Below are 24,508 nucleotides of genomic sequence, written 5' to 3'. Positions count from 1 at the left end.
AGAACAGAATTAAATCCTGCATTAGTCATTTTAATTTGTAAGGCACACAGTTCTTTTACTCATTCTGTACACACACAATTCTACATGCTGACAATTCCAATCCTATTTGGATTGCGTACTACTTGCATAACTCCAATCACAGCAGGACTTGCTAGAGATATAATATTGTAGCTGCAAGTAATATTTTCTAGGAACTGCACATTGATAATTTAAGAGACACTAACACACTCTGACATCTTGCATAATGAAAATATAATTTGGAAGTACACTGCACAGATGGCGGAAGAAGTAGTGCAACATTCTCGGCGTGAACAAACCAGATTGCTTTCTGATGGGACCGTGTGCATGGCGTCCTATTTTATGAGCACATGCTATATTATACTGCCATGGCTGACTTCAAAGTTTAGGTAAGCCCCAGGAATGTGGCAGGAAATCCTTTTAGCAGAGCTTGTGACATGGCCTTATCCAGAGCTTCTACTGCCCCAGTCTCACAATTTTATCTTCAGAGCATGATGACACATGCAACCCTTCTGGTCTAGATATAAGGAGCCTGGCAAAAGTATTCATATCCCTGAAACTTTGCTTTCAACAGAAAGTTGTGAAGTCAAAAAATGTGATACATGGATTTAAATTATGGTATGAAAAGTGTGGAGTCTGAAAAGTGTGGTTTTGCTTTTGCATTCAACTCTCACCAGTCAATGCTTAGCAAAATCACATTTCTTCCCAATTACAGCTGCAAGTCTTTTGATGTTTGTCTCTACCAGCTTAAATTGTAGTAGAATATTTGGTACTTTACTCTAAAAGGCTATGACATCTAGATATCTAGAGAGAATATGATGCCAATTTTCATCAGTTGACATGCGAAAGCTATAACTGGAAGTAAAGCAGAAAATATGTTATGGAATTATTTATCATCTCCCCGAGATCTATCGCAGCATATCAAGCTTATACTTGAGCCAGAAGTATTGGGAGCTGCATTACCAAGTAAAGATTTGGAGCAAACCTTTAATTAGCGCGGGTGTTGCCCCGGAGGACTCTGGTTTGAAGGTCACCACAAGACTTTCTGGATTGATGATTTTACCCAAGACTTGACAGACAGCAGATGAAAGAGGCACCTTGGATTTCTTTCAACCCACATCAGGCAAAATCTCTGAACATGGCACGTAAAAGCGCACTACATTCAAGTATCAAAAAACACACACAGCATGTTCACATGTACTGTATTAGGCGATCTCTCTTGTGGTTTTTCGACACTGAGTTAATGATATTTGCCATATGCTCAATCTTGCTGGAGTCTGAGCTCTCCCTCTGCAGTCCTTCATCAAACCCAGTGAGGAATTTCTACAGGAAGCGTGTGATGTAAGAGTAGATGTGACATGTAAAATTTTAGAGCAGTGAATTGGGATTATGCTTTTCAAGCCCAATTATGAAAGACTGCTACAGCAGGCTTCGCTGACCAAGATTTCTTTTTTCCTTTTTTTTTGGCTTAAGCTGTGCTATATTCAGTAAATCTACTGGCAACTTATTCTGCCGCTACTTACAGATGCTACAGTCAGTGGGGGCTTTGCATAAGTCACTGACAGTCACGCCAAATCCAACACATGATGTCCATGTGCAGAAATGTCAGTATAAAAAGCACAACCAGGGTTTTTTATTCACACCAAAACATTGCTGGAATATGATGTAAGAGTTGATTTATATAGTTTATTTGATAAATAATTTGTGTTTTGGATATCTTTAATTAGCAACAACAACAACAAAAAAATATATGTATTTTTTTTTAAAAAAACAGCAAAATCTCAATCTAGAATAAGAAAGGTCACTTTTTTGTTTTTTCTCTGAAAACTTTCTCATCAAATCCCAGCAGCATCTGCTGAAAACAATCCAAATAAATTACAGTTACCAAGCTTTGAAAGTGGAAACTTAACGCTGCCACTACAAAAGAATCAAAAGGACAATGATGAATAAAAACAAGCATTTGAAGTGTGTGAGTAAGATCCTCAGTATGATCCTGCTTGAACTGCTTGAATGAAGAGCGACAGTGTTTATTAACAAAAAGCTTTACTTGCGGCGTGTTCTGCCCTGAAGATACGGGTCACTCTGCATAAGTAAATGTCTGCCCATATGACAGTTTTTTGACATGCCGATAGGTCCTCTGTGGTTTGCACTCTTCCACAAATAGCAGGGTCACTAGCCTGTTGTTTTTCACACCCTCGCGTGAGTGAATCCTGCCTGAGTAGCACTTGAGGCTTCTTACTCAACCCAGAGAGACCAAAGCTCTCTCTGGGTGGAGTAATTACATTTTCCACCTCGTTATGCTAATATGACTGCAGTGTCAGGGAGGGGGGCTCAAGAGGACACCTAAATTTTTTTTTTTTTTTTTTTGAGAGTGAAAAATTGTGGTTCTTTCCAAAGTAGTGCTGGTTAGCCACTAAGATTTATCATGGTGCATCAAACCACTACAAAAACATCCTTGAAATGCATGCATAAATGAATTTAACTGCATATTGCTCCCAAAAATATTTACATGACACCCTATTTCCACTGACTTTTGTTTCCATCCCCATTTAGTTTAATTGATTTATTATGATGTAATAAAGTCTGGCCCCTCGAGAAACTAAAATAATAATAGGTGACATACTTTTATTTACTTTGCAACGTTTTACATAGCCAAATTTTATTAGTAAGGACAGATGAAGTCATACTCAGTACTTTAGAACATGCATTCACATGAGCCCTGTCTGTCAAATGAAAAGTACCTTTCAAAAATGATAACCTTTAAGAAGGTATTAAACATATTTTTTATTAAGCCGACTTTTGTATATTAAATATTTGTTTTTTTTAACGGTCTGCTGTAATTTTCTAATTTCAAATCTCATGTTTTCTTTTCGTGTACATGGAAAAATCATCAACATCTATTTGTGAAATTGTGGTTGACTTAACAATAAAGTTCCTGAAATAAATGTGCTTTTTAAGTAATGTTGTAATTAATTGAACCGGTCTACACAGAAAGTCTTTGCAACACAACGTCCTTATTAAAGTGTATGAAGCATCATTCAGTTCTGCTCTACATGTTATTGACATATTACAAAACTTGAAAAGTAGGTGGAGTTGAATAAGAAGCAACTTATTAAGTGTTCATAAGTGAGAGCCACACTCAGCCAATCACATTCAGACAAATCAGTGGGCAAAATCAGATTAAGTGCCTTGACCTGGGGAACGTCGAGATGTAATAAGAGGAAGCTGGGATCAAACTCACAATTTTTGTATACCAAGACAACTGCTCTTCCCTCTGAATCAGTCATCCCTTGTTGTGTATGTCATTTTTATGACAATACAAGAGCCTGAAAACTAAAGGTTTTTCTGATTCATGAACTAATTTTTTGCACCACAATGGACCTGGTGAAAAAAAGCTGTTATATCTGCAACTAATCAACCAATGAGTGCAGCTAATTATTATTTCTGCACTGTATGCCTGGCCCACTTCCTGTGTCATCATATTGCAATCTCCTGTGCAAAGTAGGTCTTAATTAGAATTAGTTGAGCGTTTTGCAGGAGCAAGGTCTCAGTAGATGGGTTCCTCACCTCAGGGAGGTGAAAAAGGCAACTTGTGTCCCTCGGCTGAAGTGAGGAGAAATTTTATCAACGTACCCTTAACCCGCAGAGCACACTTCGTTTTCTCGTCGATACAACGATTACAAAATGCTGTGATCGGGCTGGATTTGAACTGATTCAGTGGAAGACATTTTATTTGACCTTCCATAGAGGATTGGGGGGTTTTCCTGCTCCTGAAAAAAGTGCTTCTATTCAGGTCTGTGTGTTCACAATATCAGAGTTCAAAAAGTAACCATGTATTCAGGGTAGCACTTGCAATTGTTGGGACTATTTACAGGCTGAACCACGGTATCCGTTTCTCTCCCACTCGCTTCCAAAGTAAGCACATGCTAGAAATAAAGAAGAGCCACTGGGGGAAAGGTATACGAGCAACAGGTCACGAAGTTTCAGCCTGGCGTGGGCGTTTTTCTCTCGTGGGTCCAAACGGGCACAGCAGAGGTTAAAGTGAGACTTTGTGAGCACATAGTAGAGGACTGCATCTCAAAAAACACTTGTTTCAGTTGACTTGCCTTTTTCTTTCAGCTCTAACACTTCATCTGTCGGGGTGTGAACTTAAACAAAGGCATGCAAATGCATTTCACTTATGGAGTCTAACCATAGCATGCATATCTAAGTGTGTGCAATTTTTTTTCTTTTAATTTACTTACATTTCTTAAATTTACATTAGTATATGAAGTTACTAAATTCACCTTCCATCATGAATGCTTGATGGCTTTGTGCTCTTTAATGTTTTATGGCATTTCATTTTCTGTAATTAGAGTCAATCAACGAGCTCTAAAGACGTTATGAAAGCGTGTTTATCGAGTCTTGCTGGGAGATTCTGAATCTATCCTGGACCTCGACTGAGGACCAGCATGGCTGGTACATGAGAACAGAGAACTGTGGAATCATACAAGCACACCTGTGAATGAACAAACGATTAACATTTGCTATGTTAAACATTTTAAGATGATCTTACCATTAACTTATTTTTTCCAACTTTTGATTAGAAACGTATTCAAAAATTGATTAGAAACTTTTTGTCAACTTTGATTAGAAACTTTTTCTAATGAAAGTTTCTAACCAGACTTTATGTAGGAGACACACCTGGTAAGGTTTAATATGATGCATGGTGCCTTTTTTTAGTTTTAGTTTGGTAAAGGGCTACTTATTTTGCATATGAGCAAACTTAGAGTAAATATAATATATATACAAAAATAAATAAAATGTATAAAGATCTTTATTTTTCTATACATTTTTTGGATGTAATTAAAGTGTTTCCAGACTCTTTTTTCTGTGAATAAGTTCATTTTTACATGCCTGTAAAGTTCCTATCTTTCTCTTAGCATTGTAGGCAGAGGTCTGCATAAAATTGTCAGGACTTCCAAATGAATAACATTAGACTTTTTGACTGGAGCAGTCTGACAAGCATTCATTCAATTAAACTGAATTAAGATATGACCTTTAAAGTAAAATGATTGGAGAAAGTATGCTGTTCTCTGGACTTCAAATAACATTTTCTCCATTCATATAAAAATGTATTACCAGTTTACACTGTGAATGCAGGATACACTGAGTGTCCTGCAATTCCTCAGTGACATCATTCAATAAAGGGCAGTTGCCAAAAAACTCCAGCAATGACAACATCAATGAGATAAACTATGATGAAAATTACAACAACAACAAAAAAATAGTTACTATTACTTCTAATAAAATGATTGATGCTACAGGAAATCTTAACAGTGCTTAAGTCTGAGTAAAACATCAGGTTGCAAAAATAGTCTGACAATTGTCTGTTTTTTAACAAAGCCATTATAATACTGACAACTGTGACTGATTTAGACATAAAACAAAAAAGCATTTCATGGCATTATACATCCAACACCAACCCACATCTAGTACAATCCATCGAGGTGCCAAACAACCTACCATCCCTTTAAAATGCTTGAACGTACATAAAGAGCATGTAACTTTAAAATGATTACACACCCTTGTAACAATCTATCAAAGCATCTACTATGGGTCTTTACATACCCATCAGATGGGTATGATGGAAGGCAGCAAATCAATTCAGCATGCTATATAAATGATGATATTCTGCGTCAAGAGTTGACTCCTTTAGTTGCAACAGGCAAACTAAAATAAGTGCAAATTGAAGGGGTCACTATAGCAAATTGTGTATGTGCCTTCAATTTACCTCTATGGCAATGCCTGCACTTTTATTATGCTTTGTCAAAAAGAAAGTCTCACTCTGATTATCACTCATGTGAGGCATGATACTAAATCAAAACAAAGAGTAAGGAAGTCTGCTGCAGACAGAAACTCTAATATTCTAAATGCTGGATCATATATTTCGCACTGACATGCCCTCTAAATCACTGTTACCTGTACAGCTGATGAAAGGTGTATATGCAGATACACAGACCTATGTTTCCAGTGGAAGTACTAATATCCACGTTGAGGATGTTCAGCCTTGTTATAAAAACTGTTGAAGGATCAATTGCCTGTATGGAAACCTCTTATACTGCCATTGTAGTTTTGCATCACAGTCACTTATAAACACTCGAGCATCATCACTTAACCGTGCACTTGAACTAAGCAAAACTGCCTCATACTGCATAAAAAATGTGGTTTGAAAGTATGGGATGTTGTTCCCCCCAGAAAATAAACTGTTACAAATGAATATCTTTTCCAAGCAACATTTCACATATTTTTTTTATTTATTTTTTATAGACTTGGTGACAGGTCTAAAATCAAAGATGGTGATTACTTTTTACGGTGGCTGTCGGTCACATGTTTGTGGTCAGAGGCAAGAGCCATTGTGATATCCAACCAGGGGCTGATGGTCAAACTAAAAGAAAATAAATGCCCTGGATTGTTAAGACACATCATGTACAACTACATACATTTGCATGTTAAAATAAAAAAGACTGGAGAATATGTTCATTTCTATGCACAAAATGTACTACAGCATATCACATTACATGAACTGCATGCATTACTTTCCCGCCTAGTACTTTGAACAATTTCATACATATTGTGTCAAAGAAAAACTTATTAATTATACCATTTTTGTATCACACAGCTGATATGTCAGACCTTTTGCTAAGCAATGTTTGAATGAAAGCAGCATAATATAACATAAACGCATACATTAAAATTTTTTTAAGTTTGACATAATAAAATGTGTATATTGAATATCAATTACAAATAATTCTTATGACGTTAAAAACAATATTTAAGATCTAACACAGAGTTGGTGTTACTTAGTGCTAAAAGACTAACTCCAGACATATTTGATATTTGACTCTTAATCAGAGTTAAGGTACCAACTCTTCACAAAGAGTTAAATTAACACCTGTTGGTGAACTCAAATGTGGCAGAGTTTATTTGGGCTTGCTTCCTTTAGCATAAATTACTGCAACAATGCATTGATGTGTGGTTCTACAGGTTTGTAATGAAAGCAGGTTGCTTTGATAGCGGCCTTCAGGTCATCTGCATTGTTGGTTCTGATGTTTCATCTAATCTTTATACGCTTTACGGCCTTTTCACTGGCCAATCAAGCACAGTAACACCACTGAAGCAGCTTTTGGTCTCTTTGGCAGTGTGGGGAGATCCCAAGTCCAGTTCTGGGAAATAAACCAACAAAAAGAAGCATTAAGTGCTCTGAAATGTTCAGAAATCACAGTCGAACAACACCGGCATATCAAATGGCATCCAAAATCATCACAGACTGGAAACAACCCACCAGACTTCAAGCAGCATAAAGTATATGCCTCTCCACTCTTCCGCCAGACTGTGTGACCTTGATTTCCAAATTTAATACAAACTTCACTTTCATCTGCAAGCAGGACTTTTAGACCAGTTACCAAAAGTCCAGTTTTTCTTCTCCTTAGCCCAGTTAAGACGCTTCTGACATGTTCTATGTTTGAGGAGAGGCTTGGCATGAGGAATGCAATATTTGTAACACTCATCAGTGTGAAGCCTCTTGGTGCACTGACTCCTGCCTCAGTTTGCTGATTGTGGAGCTCCACCAAATGAATGATTTTGCATGACAATAATCTACAAGCTGTGGATATATTGATTGCTTGTGTACTTTTTCCTGCCACTCAATTTTCTACGAATGTGTTGGAATATGTCACTCTCTGTCCAACCAGCTTCTTTAGCAACAACCTTTTGTGACTCCCCCTTCTTTAAGGGTGCCAAAAACTCAGTTAATAATTTAAGTTTCACTTTCAGAAATGAGTTTTCTCCATGTATGTCTATGACAGAACCAACCCTGAGAGGAACTGTGCACCTTCAAACAAATCCTGGTCAGTTTTCAACATGTTAAATAATCAGCAGGCCATGATGAAACCCATTCAGGGGAGTATAAAGCAGAGCTGTTCTGTGAGGTGACTTACAAACCAACGTTCTGCCTGCCTCTAACATTTGAAACCCCAAACCCATAAGCTTTGCAATTATTCATGGAAATCGTGTGCAAAAGTTCAATTTAGTGAGTAGGAGTTTGTATGTGTGTTTTGCTGCGCTGCCCTCAATCATGTGCTGCCTCCATGAAGTGGTAGTCATCCATCAAAACTTTGAAACTCCCCCCCTAAACTTAGCTCTGCTCTGTCTCAGTGATATATGGACTTTTCTGGTTTTATAAAATTTTGCATCGTGATGCACAAATGGCAAATGAGACATTTTGATACAGCAATTTAACAATCCAGCGGCTTCGCATCCTTCTCCCTGACAAGTCTGAGGGAACTTTCTGGAAAAGCTGACCTACTGTATGTGGCAAAATCGGTAGGAGTAACACCTTGTCTGGTTATTCAGAAATGTCTTTCAGATGAAAAAGCCCTTTCTGTTATCCAGTGCCTTGTAGTGTTTAGAGGTTATTTTTAGCTAAGTTGTTTAAAAGCCCTACGCTGTCATGGCTTCCCTCAAAAGTCTCTGGGGGTTTTGAGGATGGATTACGTCTTCTTCTCAAGTCAAACACATTCAGACCACTATGAAGGAGCTCCAGCTATTTTGTTCACCTTTTCAAGGGTTGTGTGTAGAGAATACGCCCAAGACAGGAGGGTGCGTGTGAGAGCTCTTACATTTTGTTTCCATTCACTCCACCTTCCCTGATCCTGCCAGCCCCCAGCGTAGCAAGTCAATGCAAGTGAGGAGAGTCCTAAAATAGAGATGGAAGGACATGGAGTATGCATTTGCATTACCCTAAGAGAGTGACAGAGATGGAGAAAGAATCGAGTGAACAGCAAAGAAGCTGTGTGGTAGTCTCGCCCCTCTGGGCCGTAAAAACTCTCTGATAACATTCAGGCCGAGGAGCAAGGACACTTCTCCTTACAGATGACTCACTGTGAGTACAGTGCAAACAGCAGTGCAGATTGGACCCCAGCGGCAAGGCAAAGATGCTATTTGACTATGGCTACAGCTGAATTTAATAGGAGGAACGAGACGGCATTTTACATACATCAATATTTATAGACAAACTCCACACGCACGAAGAAGCCAAAATGACCAAAATGGATATAACGTCTGAATGGTGCAATTTTCAAATGATTCAGGGTGTAACAGAAAAATATGTTTGGGCTGTTCACTGATCATAAAGCAGGACATTTTTAGAGTAAATTAAAAATGTCATCATTGGTAAGTTTGTTGAGCAGCTATAACCCAAATACTGCATGTGAAAAAGAAGTGGGAATGTATTGCTTCACCCACTTATTTCTTCTTCTCCATTTTACTCTGAGTTCCAGATGTATGTCACATGTCTGGAAGAAATACATGATTGATAATTTGTAGGTTCTTCCAACTCTGATCATGAACAGTTAAACAAGATTTTTCCTATAAATCCTCTCCTTGGTTTAATTCAGCCTTTGGCGCCACATGCAAATAAAAACGTAAAGAAGTAGAAAACAGCCCTACATTCTCCGAAGACTGGGTACCAAGAACAGGCTTTAAAAGTAAAGTAATACATATATGTATGCGTGTGTGTGGGTGTGTGTGTGTGTAAAGAGAGAAAGTGAAAAAGAATTTACGAAAAGACTGATGAAGATGTACCTTTATAATTATACCACAAAAACAACAATTTATGTTTCTGAGTCATGTCCGCCTCCAGTTCTAATCATTAAAAACATTTCTTATATGGTTACACAACATGATAAATTAAAAAGACCAAAAATATAAGGGAAGTATTACAAATGACAGTTTAAATATTAAAGTCTAAAATAAGAAAGTAAGTGGAAATTACCAATACAAAAAGACCAAAGTCCCTTAATTTATTATTTACTCAAATTATTTCTGAAACATTGAGAAGTAACTTCATCAGCGGTGCATTTAATTTTAACCTAAAACAATGATGTTGCTAAGGCCTTTTTTATAGTATCTTCCATACCAAATCATTTTTAAAAACTCTATTTAGGATTTAGCAGGATGTAACTGCACTGTTAGATTAAGATAGCAGATTAAGATAGCAAATCAAGGCTCTCTGTAATAGAAAGTGTTTATGGTATATTAGAATCATTTTAAAATTACAAGTAAATGGAGCTTTATGGGGCTTAAAATCTCTCCTCTCCTTAAAAAAGCAAACACTGCTGATGCACAAACATTTAACCCTAATTCACACATTATACATATAAAGAAAAATATCTTCAAACATTTTTTTTGTAATTACATTGCTATCTTACAGAAACCATGAATTGGTATTCAAGGACTCCACTGAGTTTAATGAGAAGTGACACTTTTTCTCCTTCTTATAACTGCAGCAGACTGAGAAAACCAGGACATGATACCAGCCCCGTTTTCTGCCCTTCTCGCTCCCATTAATTCCAGCATGTGGCTTCAAAAGAGTCTGACCCAGAATAATCACTGTTTTCAAGTCAGGGTCAGCAGACATGTCCTGTAAAGAAAATCAAGACTCCAGTACGGTAGCAGACCGTACTGGAGTCTAACAAGAGCTCTCTGTAACACTGAGCCAGACTATTGCATTATCAACATGAACTTAACACTATATCAAGAACAGAATTAATTTCACAATAGGAAACTTTTAATACATATATATATTGAGGAGACATAAGCAGCAGGGGTTATACCCTCTGAAGTCATGGATGACAGATTAATTCATTAGATAGTTCATTAGACTGATGAACTTAAAATGTCAAGCATATATATACATACATACATGTATATTTATATAGTTTGGCGAGCAGGTTAAAGTTCTTCCAGCTTGCTCTCTTCGTGTTCAGCAGGTATTTTGATAAATTGTTCATGATGTCTTTTAGTGGTAGATATGAGCAGGACCGCAGCCAGATTCAAGCTTTTCATTTCTGTGTGCCCATCAGATAAAACGAACAGGTGAATGGAGACAGAAAGAGCGAGCCAAAAAAAAAAAAAAAAAAAAACCCGCAGTCAACTGAGCCGGGCTGTAACAACCGGTACGGATTTTATTTTCAGTTACTTTTTATTTATTTAACTTCCTTCCTACAACTGCTACAGGTTACAGCGCTGCATAAAGGTTAACAACTCTGATAAAGTATATTAACCTTGCTAAATCTGACCAGAGGTGTTACTTTTAGCTGCTTTTTAAAAGCCTGTGTAACGTTTTGCAAAATAATTATTTCCTCCGTGTTGACATTTGTACAGGTGTATAAATTACTGCACTTTCAGACTAGTTTTGCATGCAGGATGTACACAACCAGATGAAACAACAGAATATGTCTGTGTGCTTCTGTCTTGAGACGCTGTTTGAGGAGACATAAGCAGCAGGGGTTATACCCTCTGAAGTCATGGATGACAGATTAAAGTTTCTACAGACTGATGAACTTAAAATGTCAAGCATAAATTTTAGAAAATGCTTCTACACATCTGGTTTATATAAACTATCAAGGGATCAATAATTGCGACATTTTCTGTTCAGACATTCATTGTGTTCTGTTTATCCGAGATCGGGTAGTGGAGGCAACAGGTCCATCGGGGAACCCCAGACCTCCCTACATCCAGCAACAAGGCATTCCCAGGGTAGATGGGATATGTAGTCTAAAAACAAAAACATGTGAGTAAAAAAAAAAAAAAAAACAAACAAAAAAAAACTAGTTGCATAGGTTTGCAGGTTTCTTGACTACACATATAAAGCCAAAAGTCGTAACTGTACAATTACCAAGGATAAAATCATCAAATGCCGCTGGAAAGATTAAAAAATTTGTTCTGAAATTATAAAGAGACTGAATGTTGTAATGCAAAAATGATTTTCCATTTGTTTATTAAAAAAATATTTTATCATTTGATAAAATTCAAATAAAAGATTTTTTTTCTAAAAGTGTTCGCTTAGCTACTGGATGATGCCTGTCCATTTATAAACAAGCATGATGGTAAAGCTGAGATAAATTTAAGTCTAAATCTCCAATGGTGTAAATAGCTTTGGGCTCAACTGCAAGACTATAATTTATGGAATAATACAGGAATAATGCAGGATGATACCAGGAACTGACTCCAGATTGTAAGCCAGGGCTTTCGGACAATTTAACAGTGTGAAAAGCTCTGAGTAAAAGCTAACTGGAAGAGTGAAGGTGTTGTGGGTGATGTTGTTTGTAGCCTGGAGTAATTTTGTAAACAGAACATTTCCAAATATATTGGCAAAAAAAAAAAAAAAAAACAGCACTCCAGATAGCAGAGATCCACAATGAGATTTGAAAATGACTATAACAGATTGACCATCTGTCATCCACCATCTGCATTCTCACAGAGAGTGGAGCGATGGTTATGTTTTATGTCATTATGAGGGAAGCCATTGTCTCTCTCCACTCAAAGCATCAATAAGTGGCGTTGTGCACCTTTGGGACATTCAGATTAGACCATGATTGCATTTCGTAAAGTGCTTACATGGCTCAGATCTCTTAGAGAGTGGCAAATCATATACAATCTTCAACTTAATTAACCCAAGATTGCTCAAGCACATGGCAGCTATTTTGTTCTTTTTATTTATAAGTTGTCTGGTGTCACGCCATTAAGATTTTTCTGCATTCACTGAGGACAAAGCATTCAGTACAGCACTGATTTTATATGCTACCACATAAATTAGCCTGTACCTTCATAACATGAAAAAATATGATCATTGGGGGAAATCCATATGATAAAAGATATAAGTATGAGTTTCAAAAGAGGTCAGAATGGATTTTTTTAACCAAACATCTTAAATATATAATATAACCTTTTATCTAGCATCAAAAAGGAGGAAGAAGTCAAAACTGATTGAACTCTTCTGCTCTTCAACAAGAAAGCAAAAATCCACACATGCAATTATAGTATTTTACCCCCAAATATCATTCTTATATTATGTCTCTTTGGAAAGCTTCTAATTGACATTTTGTTAAATCAATTTAACAGACTGTTTGATAAAGTAAATAGAAAACGTTAGACTATGCATAATGCCAGAAAGCAATTCTCTGCTTTGATGAATGCTGCATGCTGGATATTTATGAATTATGAGGCTACATGACTTATTCAGCTGTTCCGTTTAAAACTCGGTTCAACTGGCACCTTACCCACAGCGCTGGATGAAAATATACTCCCTTTGGTGTCACTGAAGGAACGCTTAAGTACATTCCTGAAATGGCGCTTTAGATTGAATCTGCCTCTAAAATCAAAGGTTTTTTTCTCTAGGAAATTAGATCTGCATTCAGAATAAATGTCTGTTGAGCTATAACTATCGTGGCCTCGTCATTCAACCCTTTTAGCTTTCTGATGAGACAGGAAATGTCGAGAAACCCCTGGAATTATTGTGACGTGTGCTGATGTTCTGGGTGAGACAGTTTATGCACTATTTTTTAAGGTCTGCAAGATCTACTTACAGACCTTGAAAAGTGCGTGGATGCCGTTTTATCAAAATAAACCAGCAGAAATAACTTACATAACCAGTGAGAGACCTTGACAGTTCTAGCAGACATCACTGTGTGCTCCATAAAGCCATTACAAGATTTCAAATGGCAGGAAGGGTAGCATTTCAACCATTTAAAATCCTGAGACTTTGGTCTACTGATAGCTGACTTATGCCTGGAATGCACAAACACACCATGCTGAACTCAAAGACCTTCTCGAGAAAATAAAACATTTGACTCAGAAGTCTGAAGCAAAGTCAGACTTTTTTTTTATGCTTCTCCAATTCTGAGCTGAACATTTCCAAATGTCTGTGAGACAAATTACAACTGTCCAAGTGTTCGAGTTTTTCTGACTTTTCCCAATGGAAAGAGTTTATAAATCCAGCACACCATTGACGTATTCACTCTCAGGCTTTTACCAAGTGATCACTACCTTGTCAAAGAGATGGATTTAAACTATCTTTTTGCCCCTGAGAAAGAAAACATCTTACTTTTGCCCCTTTTACTATGCATGTATAATATTATGTTGTGGCATCCTGATCAATGATTCTGCAGGTGCAATATCTTCAAGGGTGTTTTATCTCTGAAGGTAAACCATCAGAGAGTTTTACAAAAGGTCAGGGAGATTTGCAGGGTTTGGTGTGAACTGGAATAATCTTTGCTAAACATTCGTTATGTCTGCATGGTTTGAAGGAAATGGCTGAACATCACCCATTCAAAAGACAAATTTCATCTCTTTACATAGATAAATATAGTCTGCATGTTTCTTAGGGGTGCTGGAGCTGATCTGGTCTCGGCGGATATCCCATATCACCCAGATAAAAATCGCGGTTGGCTTTCTGTGGATTTATGGATTGCCTTTGTGGAGCAGGCCACTGGGAGGTAAATACTGTACGAAACCTTCCAAATGTCCCGGCAGTGTTCATCACTCACACATTTACACACATAACTAGACCCACATTCATCTGAGCCCTTAGGTTTAAGCTGGAACAGCTGCTACTATGGCTGCACCAGAAAACAGTTTAAAGGAGGAAACAAAAGTGAAAACAGCAGAAAAATATTGTTGCATTTGGTTAACTATGTGGTCCAAGACGTAACAGCCAAGGCTCTTGCATCATCCCATTAATTTCTCCCACTGCACAATGTCCTCCAGCGCTGTGTATATGACCCACATGCTCAGAGAGATGAGGCCTGGGAGAAACAGGGTAAGAAAGAAAACAGAAAAACTGGAAAATTGCTGCAATTATAAAAGTCCTTTGATGTAATAATTCTTACTGTGCCCTGTGCCACAGTCCACATAAATTATCACATAGATGCTAAAACCAAAATAAAGCTTTTATTATGAAGCATTTCAGCCGAGCTGTGAGATTCTGGGTCAGTTAATGGAAATGGGCTATGACGGATAAATCTGGTCCTTCACAGAAGAGCTATTGATCCAGCAAAAAGCTCACTACATTAATCAGGTACAGTACAAGATCTGTGTTGGTAATTCTGTTACTTTGCAGGATAGATGTGCGTCAGTGAAACAGCAACAAGACACACCTTCACAAACAACAGAAGATGGTAATTACAGTTTTCACCAAAAGTGGCTGGAACAAGTGGCAGGGTTGTTTTGTGCTCTGGTCAATTGATAAATTGTGGAAAATTTTCATTTTCCACAGAGTGGAGCCAATCTTCCTCTAATCAAAAGTCACAGGATGATATTCTACTGCATAGACAGGGAGTGCATATTGTTTAGGTGTAACATCTCTGCCAAATTGAAACTTTGAAGGGTGTGAAAGTCAAAACTACCCCATGACCAGGTTTCAAGTCTGCAGCACACCGAAGGATCTGATCCCCATAACCTGCAGGCTGGGAACTGTCAGGGCTGCCAATCAGACACAAGGTTTATCTAACATCAGCAGCACATTGTTAGCTGTTAGCTGATGCAGTCAAGTTGCAGATTTGAGTCGTAAAGCAAATTTTAAATAAATGGAGGAGTATGCAGAAGATGAGGCAAACACTTAGAAGCACAAATAAGCTGGTTCAAATTAGAAATACAAACCTTCTCACAACCCAGACTGATCGAGTTACCATTTGTTAGTACTCATCAAGAAGCATGCCATGGAGCTGATACTAGTACAATTATATATAAATTTACATTAATTAATTTATGTCTGAGAGTACAGTTTTATATTTGAGCTCGACTCTGTTCAGCCTTCTTGTTAGCTGCTGAAAGTTTTGTGCTTTCTTATATGCAGAATGAAACAGTTTCCTTTTAAAGGGGAAGTAATATGTACTTTCAAGGCGCATAGAGCCATTTTATGGCATAATCAAGGAAATATGTTACCTTCAGTTGTTATAAAAATGCTGCATATATCAAATATGACTTAAGAGAAATTTGACTTTGCAGTTTAACGCCTTTATATTTACACCTTTACATGCTGTGTGTCTTTAAGAAACTCTTGCTCCTTCTGAAAGGTGGAAGATGATCTCAGAAATTTATCACAACATCGCTCTTCCTGGCAACCGTTTTCCACACCTGAATGGCTGCCATGGGAGATTAAATGATTTCTCAAACTTGATTCAAGGCAACACTCCAGGTATATTGTTAATGTGAGAGTAACATGATGTAAAAGCTGAAAAAAAGTCACTTTCACATTATCCTGTCCCTTCATTTATCTTGTGCTCCTTCTGACTTCACTTCAAACACCTCCTTGATTCTTAACATAACCATCATCTTTCTGTATCAGAGATCAAGTGGCAGAGTCATTCCCTGTGAAAAACAACCAAATTTTTACTTTTCCAACCATCCGGTAAGCAATGGCTGATCCGATTTTCATCACCTACCAATTTCTGTACTAAAGACCTGCTTGTACCTTCAGCTTGCTGTCTCTATGAACTACTTTAAATCCAAATGGGTGAAAGTTATTAGATTGGAAAGTAGCTTTGCTCCAAAAGATTATCGGTAGTTTTCAGATCAGATCACTGTTTCAAACTTTACAGCTCAGCTCCATGCTCTAAGGAACTTTAGAGATTCAAGTCATAAAACAAAGCGGAAAAACTATAATGTATGATACTATGGTCACAGTGACCAACTTTAACAGCTAGTGTTATTTATTTTATTTTTTTTCCAGGGCTATAAAATCAAACTCCATCCCTCTCATCTCAAGCATTCGATATACATTTATGTGTTGTAGAGGGGAAAAGGAAATCAAAACAGTAGCCATGATCCAAATCCAGTAATCTATCTTTACTTACAGCTACAATCCAAGTTAGTGTTGTGTAATTTATGCTTTATGCAACAGATCTTGTTTTCATGCCTCTCTAAACAAATTCTCAGGTTTGGTCACATGAACCACAGATGGACGCTTCGTATCTTTTGCCGTTAGACAGGGACAACCTGTCTTGGTCCGCCTGGATTAGATAGACTACTGAGCACATGGTGTTACCGACACGCTCTTACAGACACACACACACACACACACACCTCCAGAGGATACGATCTCGGAGAAGCAACACAGCCTATTTCTCTGCAAATTAGGTTAATCACACTCCAGAGAGGCCCAGTTAATAACCCTCATAGAGGCTATTAAGATGGCACCTAAATCATAGGACTATCTGGATATCTGATGCCCCCTCATAAAGAAATGCCACGTTTGGCACAGGAGTTGTGGTGAAAGCCTAAGAACGAAGAGGCAGGTCACATAAAGTCCATCAGCTGCAGGCCGCTGATGCTGCGCAGTTGCTTTGTGTATTCGGGGCCCTTGTTCATTAAGCCACTTATATTGTTCAAAATTAGACCATCAGTCAGATACAAACCACAATTTAGTGTAGCGGTAACACAGCGCGTACAGTACGTGCTCCCCATGAATATCAGGATGTGCTGCCTTAGCTTTCTTAGCACACAAAGATCAGCTGAACAACTTCCTCTTTTTATCAACGTTTGAATAAATTCAATATTTATCCAGACTGAAAATAATTATACACCCCAAGAAACGGTAGCCTCCGGGAGACGACTCGACAAGAAGAAAGGTCCTTGGGAAAGATAACTGGTGTCTCTGCCCGTTACGTTATGCAGCCACAGTAATCTGAAGGCTGATAGCATCTCCTGTGTGCTGGTGGGATGAGGGCTCTCCGTGGGGAGGCCAAAACTGTGTGACATCCATGAAAGATTCAGTACCGAGGTGTGGAGCCTGGCATAGATGAATGGTGGCCGGTAGACTCAAATTATACACAATTACAGCTGCTTTTGTCTCTGGATCGCACGTAAATTTGTCTTCCATTGGGACAATCTATCATGTATTTGGGATTTAATTTACAATGAGAGAAATCCCAATGTATTTTAACATAGCTGTTCATAAAAAATCTAAAACATATATTCTCACCAACAGCCAATTTTGCAGCCATATTTCTACACAAATAACTTAAAGCAACCAGAAGAATGATGAAAAAGATATTTAACTATCTGTTAGTGTGCTACAGAACCAGTACTTCTGTCAAACTAGTTACAAGCTTCCTTTTTGGCCAAATGGAGCACACACACACACACACACGCACACACACACACACACACACACACACACACACACACACGCACACACACACACACACACACACACACACACACACACACTCACACACACACACACACCCACGCACACACTACAAGAATATTTTTTGATTATAAGCATGCTTTAAATATTATTAACATTATTATTCCAGTTGTATAATCTCAGTTGTGAAACCTTGTCAATAATAAAAATTATGATTTTAATTATTGTTTTTTTTTTTATCACTGATATCACAGAAGTCGCTGTTGATCATTTTGTGCTGCCTCCCTTTACCAGTTGGTCAAGTCTTAGGTTTCTATAATATTTTCCAGATTTAGAGAAAAAAATGAGTGAGGGACCTTTGACCTGTTTAACTCGAATACTCAGAGTTCTGGCTGATCCAGAGAATAAAGTTGATTTTGCGTATGATTGACAATTACTGTTCACTGTGCTATTTCTTTTGGATCATTATCTGACAGTAATACACCATATTAATCGATTTTCAGTAGGTAAAAGGAAGCCACCATTAAATGTAGAATTATGTGGTAATTCATTTAAAGATGTCAAAGGGCCTATGAAAAACACCCAACATGAAGAAGGTTCATAGGCCCTTTGGAGGAGAAAAAGGCGCCGCAGCATCACAGATAACTACCATGATTAACAGTGGGCACAGAGTAATTGTTGTCCTTTTCATCCTTAGTTTTACATCAACGCCACCCAGAAAATCCACATTTTTTTAAATTTGTGATGGTGGGACGAAAAAAAATGCTTGGTTGGAATGTCTTACCACTACCTGATGGGCATATGGATGGCATGTAATTGCTGTTATGCAGAATTGATAACACCGGATGCCTGACTTTACTGCATTTCTCTGACAATACGCTGGATTCTTGTTTTCCGTCTCTGCATGATGGCAATAAAAGTTTGCAGTTAATTTTTATGATACGTTGCTCTTCCCCCCACTGAATAAATGCACTCTAACTGAAGAGTGACATTTTCAGAAGTAAAATAATGATTTTTTTTTTCCAAGGCTTTTTCCAACTCTTTAACAGTGGATCCACTGGTCACCTTCAGATTTATGCTTTAAAAGTATTTATACAACCTAATACTTTGTCTTCTACCTAATATTAAATGGCAAGAAAGATTAAGTTTATCACAATAACAATAGAATAAACCTTCGCCAGGGCGTTTACAGGTCGAAATTTTGACAAGGAGTAATCATAAAGCCTTTTTGACAGAGATTCCTAAAGAGATCAGTTGCCTAGAATCCATAATGAATAACAGAATGAATAAACGAATTACAATCCAAAGGCTGTAGTGTGGAGTTTTTTTTTTTTCATCTTCCAAAATTTCCTTTTTTAAAATTTTGCTAAGGCAATGTCTTTTAACTTTCGCCCACATATCTCTAGGGCAGGTTGTTCTTCATTTGTTCAAACAGGTACAGTAGCTCTTCCTGCACAACTTCCACTTTTTATTCCACATAAGCACACACAGTTTATGGACAGTAAGAATTGTCCCTGCAGGATCCACTCGCCATCACTGACCGAAGAAACACCCAACAAGAACAGACGACTCAAGCCTTCAGCTGCCGTTTCAAACAAAGTGGCTAACAACTCATAAAATGCTGCTGCGGCCCATGACACCAGTTGCCGTTTCTCCAGGCATTTTGACGTTCCACATCCCCACCCAACAAGCAGCAAGAAAATTCCTCAACAGGGAAGCAGATCTGGTCCAGCTTTGGACCACACCGCATCTGAAACCAATTTGTTTCATCATCTTGTGCATCTGCTGCTCTGCCGACGCCGTGCACTGCCATTACCCTGTGAGGTCAGCCTAGGATGTGGAGAGCGTGTCATGCATAATAAATGTGTGCCTGCAAACGGGAAGGAATTAGATATGCCAGGCAGGAGTGAGATTCAGCAGGTGTCTGAAGAATCTGAATAACATTAGACTGTTGCTCATTTAGGAGTATTGGCTACCTTCACGGGGAATGAATGTGGCAAATTTTGGCTTTCGGTCGGACACTTCTTTGGAAGCTTGAGCTGAGCAGCCTGTTTCCCATCTTGTTCAAAGTAACATGAAAGTGAAACATTGAAAAGGACAACAGTTCTGTGAGGTCAGCCTCAGAGCCTCTCTCCCAATAGCTTCCATGGAACATTGTTTCCTACCCTTGATAAGCTCAGATCAGTAAACAGCAAAAGAAACTTTCAGAGCCCAAAACTCTGAAACATGTTATGGGCATTGACCCTTAAATCAATGGCGTTACTATCATAGGGACGTATAATTACCTTTCATTTAGCCTCCATAAATTGGCCTTCTAATTACTTTATGATTGCATCTTTCCATATGTTTGCTCTCAGAAGTGGGGCGGAGCTGCCAAGGCTAACCTTGAGGCTGTGCGCGCGTGCGTCTGTGACCGCGTGAGTCGTTTGAGCTGTGCTGTTGGTGACCCCTAGCGTTCCTGATACGAACGTTTTGAATGTTTCCTCTGAAAATCACAATGTTTTCGCCTAAATATTCCACGTTGACAGCACTTCATTTTAAAAGCTGTGCAGTGTGTGAAATGCGTTATTCCCCTTTGCAATTGTCTTTTCTCGGAGTCTTCGCGTGCATGAATTCAATTCCGATGAACTCATTAAGTTGCCGTGGCGTAGATTTAAAAACTGAGACGTGTTGTGAAGAGGGGTGTCCGACTTTCGACAGGATGGGCTATTCGGGTTATTCGAGCGTCAAAGTGACAGATCTGAACCCAAACACGCTATTTTAATCGGCAGCGGACGTGTCTCACCTGCGCGCAGCAGCGCTCCTTTTTATCCACATCTTATCTCGGCTGCCGAATCCGCCTCAGTCCTCCAGGTATCCTCCCATTTGGACGGCTGTTCGCCTACGTCTGGGGCAATTTCTAGTCTGAAGTGAGACAAGCACTCAAGTCACGGACCTTACTCCAGCTGTCAACGCCAGCATCTTTGTTCTAAGTCATATCCTTCAACGTGGCGCACGTCGAATTCCTCCAAGAAGGTGACCAAATCCCACTCAAGCGAGAAAAACAAATAAATTAATACATAAATAAATAACTAGAAACGCCAGAACAACAGTCAGCTCGCTCAGAAGTTCTTCATCTGCTGTTCTGCTCTCTTCCTGGTAATCAGTTAAAGGCAGAGGCGGCCAGGTGAGCAGGTGCCCTCAAACTTTGCCTCCGCGCAAAATCCTTCATTCCTTCCCTCCGACTGGAAGAGCGAGCACATGAGATGCGGGGAAAACGGACCAAGTAGTGTGCTTCTTCATCACTGAACTGACAGTACGTCGCTTACATTGTTGAGAGGCAGATGAACCTCCGAGAAAAAGGAGAGAGAGAGGAAGAGAGACAGAGAGAGAGATAGAGAGAGAGCAAAAGATGAGGATGCACGGATCTTCCAAGTCAGCAGCGCTGGCAGGGGGTCCTCATTATCTCCTCACATCTCTGGAGGTGTTCAGGGTTGAGGATGGGTTTCGGAGAAAGTAAAAAGAAAGGGATGGGGAGAAAAATTATGGAAAATAGGCGAAAGTGAAGGAAGGAAGAAGGAGCGCGATGAGGGAGAGTCCTAGAGGATGAGGATTGTTTCTGAGGAGTTGGAGAGAGAGAGAGAGAGAGGAAGAGAGAGAGAGAAATGAGAGCTTGTCATTACAGAGGAGAGGAGGATGGTCCGTCTCCTCCTGCTGCTCCTCTTAGACTGACGAACGACCTGCCTGCCGAGCCCCACGTTGCCGTGACGTCACTTCAAAGCCAAATATGTCATGTGCCGGAGCGCCTCGCGTCATGTGGGAGCGCGCGCACACGCGAGGTCGTCTGGGCTTGGCTATATGGTGATGGAGATCACAGAACTGCTACTTGTCTGCGCAGGTAGCAGTGTGACCGAGGAGTCATCTGTTTGGTAAATAAGATCATGACGTTGTCATTTGAAAAAAAAAAAAAAAAGTGTTTACATTTTAGTTTTCAAGTAGTTTATGTGACAGACCAAACAAACGCAGCGAGAATTAATGGTGTGGATAAGGGGAAAAAAATGACACAAGATGACACAAGATTTCTCAGTCAGATTGGGTGGATCGCATATGTCAATATCGCCTTTTCCGATTACTTTGACTGGGCCAATCTTGCACATTGTTTCACGCTGGGGTTATGCCCAGTGCTGCCTTGTTTCTCTGTCTTTTCTGCCCACACAGGTGCACTTCCGGGTATTCTAAAGACACTTCAGAGTATCTGCGTAAATAAGGCTGAGGACAAATTGACAGTTTTCAGACTTTTTTTGGGTGAAAACTATGAAGCTGGTGTAGTATTCCACAACTCAATCAAACACTAATTTGTGAAGGCATTTCACATAAAATCCAAATAAAATACTTTAAGATCTGTAACAGGAAGAAATGGGGAAAATGTGTGCAAAAAATGTGAATGCTTTTGCAAGCCACTGTGAATTTCACCCATCGATCCATTTTCTGTACACCCTTGTCCCTGACGGGGTCAGGAGAGGTGCTGGTGGTGCCTATCTCCAGCGAGACTTTTCGGGCGAGAGGTGACGTTCACCGCAGACAGGTCGCCAGTCCATCACACGGCAGCACTGTGAACTTGAAACATCAAATAAATGAGATAGCTGTAAGGTTTGACCCGAGCGAAGCAGGTTTTTTAAATATAGCTTTTTATTTTAGAGAAATGAACCTATATCTCTGAAAATTGTGTGATCCAGCACAGCAGAATGACCGCTGACAGAAACGTCCGCTCAATGTCACAGCTGACCGAACCTCAAAGGGACAGAGTCATCGCTCTGCTTGTGGCTGGCCTGACTAACAAAAGAAAAGAAAAACTTTGTCAGAGGACTGAATGTCAGTCATCCAATGACTGTGCATCTGAGGTGAAGGTATACTGTGATGTGACTTGGCCGGGGTTGCAGCCGGGACTCTGGCCAGGTCAGCAGTGTGTGACTATTGCTCATCAGGATTGATACATCAACCTGTACAGCAAACTTCAATTGATGAAGAAAAAAAAAAACTGTTTCAGATAGCAAACCATCATGCTGAACCACCTTTTACTTTGGCTCTTCTCTGCAATAATATTTACCCACTGTGACGTCTGAAAGTTTTCCAAATCTTTCGGATTGTGAGAACTTTTCTAGTTCTCAGATCTAGTCAGATAATCCCACAGATTTTCTGTCAGATTTAGCTCTGAAATCTCGTTTGGCCACTCCAAAAACTTTACTTTTCTCAGTCTTTTGATTCAAAGTGTTTGGACCAAAAAACTAAAATGACTCATCTTCCTGAGTTTTCTATCAGACACCTAAAAGGTGTTTATGACTTTATCCACCCTGACAAAACCCAAGTTCCATCAAAAATCAAAGAAACCAGAGAGTATGTTTCATAATGGATATGGTGATATCAAATGCTGTTTATGTGTCATTCATACATTTTTGGACGTTTCGGCCCATGTTCTTCAGATCATCACTCAAAACATGGTTCTGGAAGATCTTAGGCAGGATTGGATGATTCTTTGTGAAGTAATCAACCTCACTTTTTTTCATTTTTCCTTCCACTCAACTTTCTACAAGTTTGCCTGAACACAGTGGTTAATTAATTTAGTTCTAAATAAATGAGGGTGATCCCATAAAAACACAAATGTCCAGCTCCTCCACAAGCAGGGAGGAAGAGGAAGAAATAGAAAATCATCACTTGACCTCTAGATGACTCCTGGAAATGTTACAAGCTATTAAGTATAGTTGATATTAGATCAATACAATATTTTTGAATACTTCTACTAAGAAACATGCATTATTTATTTGACAAGCTCATTTTTAAAACATGGTGTCCTTCCATACCTTTGTCTTATATAAAAGATTTATCTTTTTTCTGCCTTGCTTCTGTCAGCTTCTGCAGAACTGCAATGGCTGTTTTTTGGGGGATATTTTTCCCCCAAAACCAAGTAATTTTTCTCCATCTTCTGCAAAGTGTGTGAGTCTGCTACTTTGAGCAAACCCAAATATAGTATACTGTACAGTACAATAGAGGCATGATATAAGAACTCAGAACATCAGAATCAATCACATCACTCCGATTTCAGGGTTCGGCTCAGATGAGGCAAAACGTATTTTCTGGGAGAATATGCAGCCTTAATGCTGAATCCAAAGTGAAAGTAGCTTTCTGTCGCACAGCGTATTTCTACCATCTCTCTCATTTGACACAAATGTGGCATTAAACTGTCACCCTGGAGACTTTTTACACACCTGTACCACAAGAACTTAGCGGTAGGCAAAATTCTCTTTTCATTAGAATCGGTGTGCTGATGTGACCGCACAGCGGGATATCTGAAAATATTATCCGTGACAAGATCAGGTCTTGCGTGAGAAAAAGAGAGGAAAAGGCAGGCTTCCTTGTTCACCTCAGGGTCAAAGTGTCTAACCAATGAACACATCACACCTGTTTCAGCCTTTTGCAACCACTGCAGCCTTTCCTGGAAAATCAAACCTCCAGTGGTGCTTTGAGTTCACATCTCTATGTTAC

At 39.0% G+C, this 24,508-nt stretch overlaps 1 protein-coding gene across 1 annotated transcript in view; it reads right to left on the bottom strand.

The window, feature by feature from the left end:
* The window catches only part of ajap1 (adherens junctions associated protein 1), a 48,683-nt gene extending 27,015 nt beyond the window's left edge, over window positions 1-21,668 (bottom strand). Inside the window, exon 1 of the mRNA XM_055048261.1 lies at window positions 20,775-21,668. Within this exon, the coding sequence (XP_054904236.1) occupies window positions 20,775-20,806 (32 nt within the window). The 5' untranslated portion in view covers window positions 20,807-21,668. The remainder of the gene's footprint in view (window positions 1-20,774) is intronic.
* Window positions 21,669-24,508: the final 2,840 nt, after the last annotated feature.

Source organism: Poeciliopsis prolifica, unplaced genomic scaffold, assembly GCF_027474105.1.
Source record: "Poeciliopsis prolifica strain line A6 unplaced genomic scaffold, Auburn_PproV2 SCAFFOLD027, whole genome shotgun sequence".
Lineage (NCBI taxonomy): Eukaryota > Metazoa > Chordata > Actinopteri > Cyprinodontiformes > Poeciliidae > Poeciliopsis > Poeciliopsis prolifica.
Note: the sequence above shows the minus strand (reverse complement) of the source record. Positions and strands in the feature narration are given on the sequence as shown.